Here is a 10,369-nt window from a genome sequence, read left to right on the forward strand (position 1 = left end):
ATGCATCTTTTTAACGTAACGTCTTCAGAATATCACTAAGGAGAATTTAGACATAGAGTATGTTTTTGTCCAACTTCTTTGGAAACAAAGATAGATCCTGGTATCTAAAAGCAGAGTCTCCATTATTAGATTGGCTTGCCATGTTGTTTGAAATAAGAATCCGCACTTAGCAGTTTGAGCAATGCTGCAGTGTAGTGGCGATGCGTGTCCGTGACTTAAGGCTGCTTTTACTGCTGCCGTAGGAGGAGGCCAAGAGTATTCAACGGGCAGAAGGGGACACCATCTCCAGCATCGTCGTCAAGGATGAGGCATCCACATCACCCCCGGCGGTGTCAGCAGCAGATGACAAGGGGCTGGAGATCCAACACAGCACCGTTCCATCCGCCGTGTCTTTCGTGACCGAGTCCAGCACGACTGGGCTGCACAAACCTAATGCCGGAGGTAAGTGTTTGCTGGCGTGACCCTGTCCCTCTGATTAGTATGGATGGCGACACACGGTGTGAAAGAAGTTCAACGTGCACACATACGTACACTTTGATATCTCGTCACGCTGCTGTGGTTGTCTAGCCATAGCTGTCGATGTAAAACTTACAGGCTGAAGATGCTCTTCAGGCAATTCTGATTACTAGTGCTGAACACTTCAAAAACATTTAATACATTTGCATCTCGCCAGCTGGTGAAGAGGATTGTGTCTACCTAACAGCACCACAAAAAAAATGCCAGCACGGGTACAGGCTAAGACACCCAATTTGTAAACCATTCCCTTCAGTAGTGCTGTGAGTTATAATAAAAGTGCTGTGAACGTTAATGATGTGTTTCCATCATGTCATGTGTGCAGATGAGGACAGCATTCCATCTTTAGAATTCACAACACCTGCGACAGACAACTTAGTTCTCAAGTGGCAGGAGGATCTACATGAGGGTGCTGGGCTCAACAACCTCGGGAATACGTGTTTCGTGAATGCCAGCCTGCAGGGCCTCACGTACACGGCGCCGCTGGCAAACTTTTTGCTTTACAGCGATCACTCATGGACCTGTGAGTTCTCCCAAGATATTTTGCATTCGAGACGAGCTACAATCGAGTGTTGTGTAGATTACCTGGCTGTGCGCGGCTGGGCAATTTGTACGATTGGTTTGTATTTTCACTGTGTCACCCCTGCCCCACTTCACAGGCAAACAGACTGAGTTTTGCATGATGTGTCTGTTGGAGAAACACGTCTTCAACACCTTCATGAATCGGGGCATGGCCATCGATCCCATCGACATAGTTCTCAATTTCAAAAGTAAGTTCCAGCACAATTCCCAAGTGTCTTTGACGTTGAAACATCGGTCATCTCAAGATCTCCTGAAAGGGCAGTTTGAATCAGTTTTTGTATACAATATCGAACAGAAAATTACTCGTTTTGGTCAGTACTGATTTTACAACTCCAATGCATCGGATGTTCTTCCGGTCCTGCATTACTCTCTTGATGCTCGTTCTAAACACTGCCAGCCACACCCAGTTCTGTGATTAACCCACAAATCTTCCGATTTAGTTGATGAGGGACTTCATAAGCTATATACTGTGCCACAACTGTGTGACCACATCATCTGTGACCTCTGTCCATTTCCACACAGACATCGGCGAGGACCTGTGTTTTGGCAGGCAGGAAGATGCGCATGTCTTTCTGAGTTACGTGATAGATACGCTGCACCAATCCTGCCTCTTCAACCAAAGCCAGTAAGTACTGCATGCCCCAGCAAACTCCATAAATAGTTGCACAATACCAGCACATGGATGCCTGGATTGTTCAGAAAAAAATATTTGTTCTCAGGATAACCAGGCTACAGTCTACATTATAGACTGCCAATACGCTCACCAAGCTTAAAAACCAGGATACAGTCTACATTATAGACAGCCAGTACGCTCACCGAGGTTAAGAACTAGGCTACAGTCTACATTATAGACTGCCAGTACGCTCACTCCGATTAAGAACCAGTCTACATTAGTGGGATTTTTTGTGTTTTTTAATTGTATATTTTATTATTCGTATTTGTATTCACTTTATTTTAATTATTATTTAACAAACACTAAATGCATGTTTCTAAATATGGAGTGAAAAATGGATGGGCTCGTATAAAAAAAAATACACGCAACCACAGGGAGAGAATGCAAACTGCAAATTTACAGGCGTCAGCATTGGGATCAAACCCATGACCTGTATAGCTGGCGAGGTAGTTAAGACATTGCCACTTCAGCGAGTTAATACTAGGAGGGAAAAACATGTAACTCTCCCGAGTGTTCATCTCGTAAAGACATTGCCTCTGGAGTTGCTGTCTGTGTGTTTCATTGCGTGTTTTTCCAGGCTGAATATTGACATGGAGACCCCAACATTGATCCACCAGATCTTCAGGGGGTACCTGAAATCGAGAGGTAGGTACCTGTGCTCCTTTTGGAAACATCCACCCTTTAAGTAGTGATTTCACCCAATTTCACAATCCATACTGGGCTATGCAAGCTCTCGAATGCAACCTTATATTCTCTGTAGATGAAAAAAAAAAACACGTACACAAGGACATAAGCACACATGCACAAAATATGCATTCCCTTTCCCGTTTCTCTTTCATTGTTTACAAGTTATATCATTCACTCTACTCCCATTCCTGTGGAGTTCTCTAGGTTAAAAAGGGGTTGCATCAACTATACGAACATCTTTTGATTTAAAGCTTTCGTGACTGCAGGGATTCATATTCTTGGTTCTTTCGGTGAAGTCACCACGTAGAAGGGAAACAATAAAATAATACAAATATAATACAATATACGAACATCATTAACTGGATTGTGCTAATACTCATTTCTTTGACCACGCTGCGACGAGGCTACCCAACATGCAATCTGCCAGCAACATTTTAAACTTTAACATTGAATACAAATTAGTTTATGTCATAATTCATGTGACAATTTAGACGAGGTCCTCAGGGTAAAAAGGGACAGAGCTATTTTGGACAGAGGGCGGAGCCATCGTGCGCGTGGCAGTGAGCGGTGTTTTGTAGTTGCCGGTATTTCATCGTTAATAGAAAGTTGTATTATTAGCAGACCATCCCGATCATCATTGACTACACAAGTGAGAAAAGATGCCGAATACGGAAATAGATTTCACATGCTTATTACGCAAGAGTTTATCAAAGGTTTCTGTACGCCAAATGTAATTTCTCATCAGGCCACGTGGTGTACAGTGCAGTATCCAACTCGTAGCCCACCCTATGTTTCTGGCTTCTGTGCTATGAATAAAGATCACTCCTGAAAATGTCACCAATTGCATATTTTTCCTTGTAAGGCAGTGCTATTGACGAATGTGTTGAGTACCTGTGATTTATGTTAGGGCACCACTGCCAACACAGTATCAACAATAAATGTATTTAGTAGCCATTGCAGCTTTCACCAAATATGTTTTTAAATAACAATTATAGTCGCATCTGGGTTGGTGGTATTTGAACATTTTCATGATATTAGGCAGTTAACGTGTGAATCCTTTTGATTATGATTATGCAATGTGCAGCAGTAATATTGTATGTTTTCATATTATGTGTTTTCACAGTTGAGTGCACGCAGTGCTTCAGCATCTCAGACACGTTGGACTCTTGCCTTGACATCTCTCTTAATATCAACGTAAGAATTGGGAAGGCTGCAGCCTGATGTCGATTTTTTTTGTCATTCATTATATTTATGTACCACAACCAGTTGACTGCAGAGAGCCACTTAGCTCATTATTTTCTGAATTTCTATTCAAAGTAATAATTTTCCATGATTGTGCTTTCTTGGCTTTTGACAGAAATCCCTGGATCTGGTGAAGGCTTTGTATGAATTCACAAAGACCGAGAATCTTTCAGAATACAGATGTGGAATGTGAGTATGCAATCTTCCATCGTGCACCTTTAAACGTTCGTGTATATCCCCATTTATACAGTGTGTGATCAAACACGCACCTCGTCCGTAAACTAACGTTGCTATTGTCTGGCGAACAGGTGCTCACGCGTGGGGAAATCAACAAAGAGAGTGAGCCTGCACGTGGTGCCCAATGTGCTTATCGTCACCATTAAGCGATACGATGAGTTTGGGCACAAAATCGACAGGGTGAATTTTACTTCCTGCACAGAATGCAAACTGATATTCAGATATATTTTGTATTCAACGTTTTTTGTCATTTGGACGTATTGGCGGTACACCGGTGCAGCATGACACACCGGTCCTCATAAAACAGTAGAACATCAAAATGTGAACCGACACTCATCTTCCGACTGCTTTGAGATCACGATAAATTATTTTGACGCAGCCCCACAAAATTTCCTGAAATGGGTTGGGAATCGCTGGAAAATATATCATCGTGAAAAATGTGATTTTAGTTTTTTATATATACGGTGCACCAGTGTACCGCCAATACGTTAATTTGCTCCCTTCTTCTGCCCCTGCTTAGCCAGCTCCCTATTTTCCTCTCTTTTAATGCTTGGCCCATCACTGTCTCCTCCCTCATCCCTTGTAGGAGTTCCTCTTCCCTGAAAAACTCGACATACGGCCGTTCATGTCCAGTCAGGTTGTGCAAGAGTCGCAACTTTATTCACTCTACTCGGTGATTGTGCACCACGGGACCACCACCAATAGCGGCCACTACTACTCGTACAACAAGGTGATGTTCTGCATGATAAACAAAAAACAAATATCCCCCATATAGCCTTACCCGACTGTTGGGGCAAGTGCTGTTCATGAGCACCTGTCAAAGCCAGAATGACACACGCGGGGGTGGGTGGCCAGCACTACACCCGGCCGCCTTTGTCCCCTGAGTGGTAATTTTTACATATTGCACCATGTGTTCATTTGAGGCTGAGTGGACCGAGGGAACGAGGCCCACGACCAGTTGAGATAATCGTCACTGGTGTTACGTCGTAAGCGGGAATTGACCTCTGGTTGCCGGGTTCGTAGTGCAATGTGCTAACCGCTACGCTACTGTTTCCCTCTATGATAATACATACACACACACACGAAGCATATGAGTACACGTGTTAACTTCCATATAATATTCCACTTTCATGATCTGTCACTATGGCTGGCTTTTAAATGAGTCAGGTGCAATTGGGTAATGATCGTAATTAAGTGTACATGTATTTTTTCCTTCAGGTCAGCAATGGCAGCTGGTTCAGAATGGACGATGCTGACGTGGAGCCAGTCGCCAAGTCAGAAGTGCTTCAAGACCAGGCCTACATCCTCTTCTATATGCGGTAAGTTGTACTCATGATGTATTTTCACAAACCATAAAACCTCAAACTGGAGAATTTACCCTAAGTCAAACAGTGTTGTCTGACAGTGTTGTACGCACTCTTACTCGGCCCACAATTATATTTTGAAGGTGGTTACCACGTGAGTTATCAGCCATTTTCGGTGCAATTCATTTCTCTAGGTAGTTTCAATGACAGGCAGTTTTCTGTGGTGTCCTGTTGGCCAGTGGAATAATTGTGATGGTGATGATGTGTGCTATGTGTAGGTCACCAGAGTAGAATGCCATCCCAGTGGACATCGAGGACTCTCAGTCTTCAAACTGGGTGGCATCAAGAACACAAAGAGAGCTCCGAAGTGCTCGGACTACACAAAGAAGGACACTCAAGGAAGAAAGAAGACGAGCCGGAGACACACTGCATACACACACACGCGCACCTTAGCAGACACATTGGAGACTTAGAGATTTAGACTGATATCAGATGCTCCCTCCTTACAGGCAATCCCCGGGTTACGGAAGCGTTAGGTTCCCGAGGAAGATCCGCAACCTGAATTTTCCGTATGTCGGAAACTCAACAATTTCCCCCAAATCTAGATAAAATCCCATAGCCGGAAATAGTTGTGCCTCCCGTACCGTTTTCTTTAATTACTGTAGTTTCATCCCTATAATCCGGGGACTGCCTGTAGCTAGTTTTCAATCCTAACCCACCTAGTGAGCGATAATGGTCTAGGTTTCTCAAAAGGAAGGACATTAATAAACATCTGATATGATGGGATAACTTTCCCAAACATTTGTTTAGATTATTGATTATTTTGCTGTAATAAATTTCTATAAGATAAACCAGTTTATTAAGCTATAATTTGTTGCCAGGTTGCTTCTGAATGAGAGGCTCATAGCTCAGTATGCTTTACCTGGTAGGATAAAACATAGTTTAGTATTATTTGTATATATTTGCTATACTTTTCACTGTCAAGTTTTTGTGTTGTGTTGTATTATTCTCACCTGCCCCGACTGGACATCTGTGAAAAAGAGGTTTATAGCTCATCGGATTCCTGCTGTATAAATAAATATTCTGATAAGCGTTAACGGAAAGGTTTTGTTTGTCCCAACATAGTCTACCATGTGGCTGTCATGAGTAACCATCTGTTTTTTGTTGCACCGAAATTATCTGAAGCTACATGTTGTGTAGACTCGGTGTTTGTGTAGATGTGATAGTTTTAAAGATGGTATGCTAGGATTTTAAGTCTTGCCGGTATGTTGTCTATGTATTGGTGCCATGTCATTGCGCTTGAGCGTTTCCAACAGCACTGCCTCCATCAAATCCAGGGGATCAAGTGCAAGTGTCCTCCATGCTGACACCACCAGCATTGAAGCAATACTTCTAAAAAAACAACTCTGATGGACTGGCCACTGCTTCCGCGTACCTGAGAACTGCCTTCCCCACCAGATCCTTTTCTCCCAGCTCTCTAATGGGCAGCGGACGAGGGGAGGACAAAGTAAGCAGTTCAAGGACACCCTAAAGTCCTCCCTGAAGTACAGAAACATCAGGCTTCGAGATTCGACGGAGTAGGCTGCCGCCCACCTTGGGTGGCGCTGCTGCATCCACCAGGCGACGGCCCACTGAGACCCAACGTCTTGATGCCGAATCGCTGCCAAATAACAACAGAAAAGGAAGCTAACCCAGCATTGTGGCTCCCACTTCTATCTGGGACCACGTGACCCCAAAGCTCAAAGATCTGCAGATCGTGAATTGGACTCCTCAGCCACCTCAAGATCTGATGGGTGTCATCCTCGAACCCCAAGGGGCTGCCGCCGATGAAGACGAAGTCCACACCATCTCCGCATGCACCCATTGTCCACCAAACATGCGGGCAGGCCATCTCTTATATAACCTCTAACCAAATATTACAGATAACCAAATATTAGAAGCAACATTGATGGAAATGTGCATAATTAGAACAGCTCACTTGATCAAAGTTCAACCAATGATCCTCTCGACAATATTTGCTTAATTTGCAACTTTGCTCATGGAATTAAAATGCAATATAAATTACATCCATAAGAGGTATTTTGGGTTCGCTTAAATATATAAATGTCGTTAAAACCCGCCACCACCCGACACAGCCAACTAGTAAGGGTTGTCACGTAAACAGAACATGTAAATTGGTCACTAGTACAGCACATCGGTGTGATGGAGAGCGAAGCCACAACATTGACAATCTGAGTACGATGTTTCGCCAGTAATTACAACCAGCTTCATCAGGCGACAACCAAATTTGTGAAGTCCACCTGTTTCCTTATAGAGGCGTAGATGTGGTAACCACACTCTACGCTCTTGCGCAAAGTGGGGGGGTGTGGGGATTAATGAGGCAACGTACACTCTGCATGTGGATTATGAGAGCCCTTTGATCTTGTCCTTCCTGTCCATTGTGTGTATTAAAATAGCCCTACCAACGGTAATCACTATTGAAGTATGGTGGCCTGTATAGGCGTGGATTTAAACAATTTATTATTTGATGATTCACAGTAAATATAACAGGTCACAGTGATATGTAGTCATGTTTTTTTTTCATCTCTGTGATGGGGTGATTTTAAAATATTTTTACAGTATTATGTTTGTTAGTGTTGGCTCTTTCCAGGCTGCTGTTGTGGGCAGCAGAGGGCAGTGCAGCAAAATCAATTGTACTTTTCTTTGCACTCATCTATGCAACGCCACCTTGACTAGCGTGGTGAAGTATGGTCAATAACCTCACGGCCCGCAGTGTGGAGACCCTCATCCAGCAGTGGATTGACACGTGACTTTAAATACAGTACTACCTTATATATTTGTAGTGGGTTCGAATTAGGTGCACACACGACTCCTTGGGAGGCAACGCTGATTTATTAGAACGGTAAGTAATATAACACTGCACATAAGGTGGTGACCACCGACCTACTCTAGCTAACACATACTTCTCAAATACTCTAGCGTGACCCAGCCAGGTGGGCTACTGCCAGGTCCACTGACTGGATGCTTGACTCTTCTTGGCATCTTCACGATGCATCTTCGTTCTTGATACGGGCAGCCTCGAACCTCGTGAGGCGGCTGCTTATATGGGCCTCGGCGTGCCCGGGCCCCGCCCCGGCCACACCTCCCTTCGAGAACCCTCTCGAAGCCCCCCTGCTGTCCACGTGCCCTCCAAGGTGCCCCCTAGGCCCCCGGCCCCCACTGGGGTCCAGTCACGTGTCCAGCCGGGGTCACAGAGTGCCATGGCCTCACCACCCTCGTGGCCTCCCGAGGCCAGCACTGGCCCTGACGTCATTCCCGCCTCCAGCCGGGATGACGTCATGCGTGTGTGTAGACCCGAGTGGTCATGACGCTCCCCCACATAGTGACGTCACGCTTGTGCGTGTGTACACAGTAGTGATGCTACCATCACTACATATTCGTAATAACCATTGTCTAAAACTATAAACTCGACAGGCCAAGCAGGATCATGCGTCTCTTGTAAAACATAAAAAATGTAAAGGCTGAGTAGCAAGGACTGTGCATTTTCCTGTTACTGTTAACATTTAACATTTGTGGTTTTGCAGAGAGAAAATGAAGTTTAAAGAGAGGGAAGAAGCCTGGTACAAGATATAAATTCTCGCCAAATCGAATCCTCAGGTATAATTTGTTGGAAGAGTTAAAGTGTTTATTTATTTATACATTGAGTTTCATTTGGCTTTTTACTAGGCCTGATTACCGAAGGAAACCTCATGGAGTCTCATGACTTGTTTTCAGGAGGGTCTAACCAACTTTTCCCCGCTAGGAAGTGAAGATTGCTACGTATAATCCCAGTGAGAAATCTTTTGGTAAATGTAATCATTTGACCCCTTTGAATGCCGGCACACATTCTTGCGAATAATGTCAAGGATTCTTTTTACGTCCACTCTGAAGTCGATGGCACTTATTTTTATGGTTGATGCACACCGCAGTAATAACGAGGGCGGCCGACGGATTCGAACCGTGAACCTCTGTAACGAGTGGCGAATGTGCTTCCCGCTGGGTCATGTGTTACGATTTCCTGGTTTTATGATTCTGTCTCTGCGAAGCATTGTTGCTACCTTGTTCAATAATCCACAGACACGATCTATCCACTGCTGAATTAAGGCCTTTCCAAGCCATGGCTATATATCATGGTCTTGCAAAGCAGCAAACCATGGTATAACTGTAGACACCATCAAAGAAGCGGGACCAGATATTGGAGCAAAATTATAAAACCTATGTATATGTTAGATTTTAAATTGAAAATCAATGAATATCATTTACCATTGTGCTTGGCCTTTGTAGACTGAAAGAAGTACTTGACGCAATGAAAATTGATACTCATTTAAGTTCTCGAATCAAGGCCTACATTAAATATAACAAATGTTTGGAAATAAAAACAATGTACAAAATATTAACAACCTACACTGATATTTTGATGAAGGAAGTAACAAAATTCATAGTGGAAGGTGAGTCAAACAAGGCTATTCACAAATCCACTCACACATTTTCTGAAAATTAGATTTGATAAATTGTAGAATAGCCATCTCAGATTCCCTAATGACATCGTCATTATAACAACCAAAAGTAAAGTAATACAGGAAATTATTGAAGAAATACCAAAGAAGGCTGCAAAGTGGGGCGAAAGATAAATGAGCAAAACAAAAGCCATGAAAAAAGTTCACTGAACAAGAGGAAATAATCATTGAATCAAAGTCGCTGTTTAAACTGGATCAATCTTTTATTTAAACTGGAGAAATATTAGAGGGAGACATCTGGGAAATCTAAGTGTGTATCAAGGGCAATTATTGAAGGTGAAAAGGGATCAAAATAATGAACTAGAGATGAGTGTCTACAAAACAATTATATTCTGTGCATATTGCCTGGCATAACACTTGGATCACAAAGAACATGGAAAAGAATGTGCAAAATCCGTGCACTTTTCTGCGAGATTGGTTTGTGTATGATGACAGTGAAACTGATTTTTTATTCTCAAAGCTGGAATTTAGCCAAATTAAGTGTTACATTAAATGTTATTTGGGTGCGTTCAATGGGTGACTGAGCTGAGACCATCAACTCATTCCACTCCAAAACCCAATTTAAATCTGGGTGG

At 43.2% G+C, this 10,369-nt stretch overlaps 1 protein-coding gene across 1 annotated transcript; it reads left to right on the forward strand.

The window, feature by feature from the left end:
* The first annotated feature begins 484 nt into the window (after positions 1-484).
* On the forward strand, positions 485-5,529 carry LOC116942310 (ubiquitin carboxyl-terminal hydrolase 36-like). The gene is made up of 11 exons (XM_076071390.1): positions 485-497; positions 839-1,036; positions 1,173-1,283; positions 1,618-1,720; positions 2,346-2,413; positions 3,579-3,649; positions 3,813-3,886; positions 4,006-4,114; positions 4,521-4,664; positions 5,153-5,253; positions 5,517-5,529. The coding sequence occupies exons 1-11, from the start codon at positions 485-487 to the stop codon at positions 5,527-5,529; spliced, it is 1,005 nt and encodes a 334-aa protein (XP_075927505.1).
* Positions 5,530-10,369: the final 4,840 nt, after the last annotated feature.

This window comes from Petromyzon marinus, chromosome 33 (assembly GCF_048934315.1).
Source record: "Petromyzon marinus isolate PM22_M1 ecotype Great Lakes invasive population chromosome 33, UKy_Petmar_22M1.pri1.0, whole genome shotgun sequence".
Classification (NCBI taxonomy): Eukaryota; Metazoa; Chordata; class Hyperoartia; order Petromyzontiformes; family Petromyzontidae; genus Petromyzon; species Petromyzon marinus.

Excerpts from the sequence above, each read along its gene's own strand:
- LOC116942310 (XM_076071390.1), top strand. Across the intron at positions 2,414-3,578 it reads GGGGTACCTGAAATCGAGAG|TTGAGTGCACGCAGTGCTTC; the intron begins GTAGGTACCTGT and ends GTGTTTTCACAG. Across the intron at positions 4,115-4,520 it reads TTGGGCACAAAATCGACAGG|GAGTTCCTCTTCCCTGAAAA; the intron begins GTGAATTTTACT and ends CATCCCTTGTAG.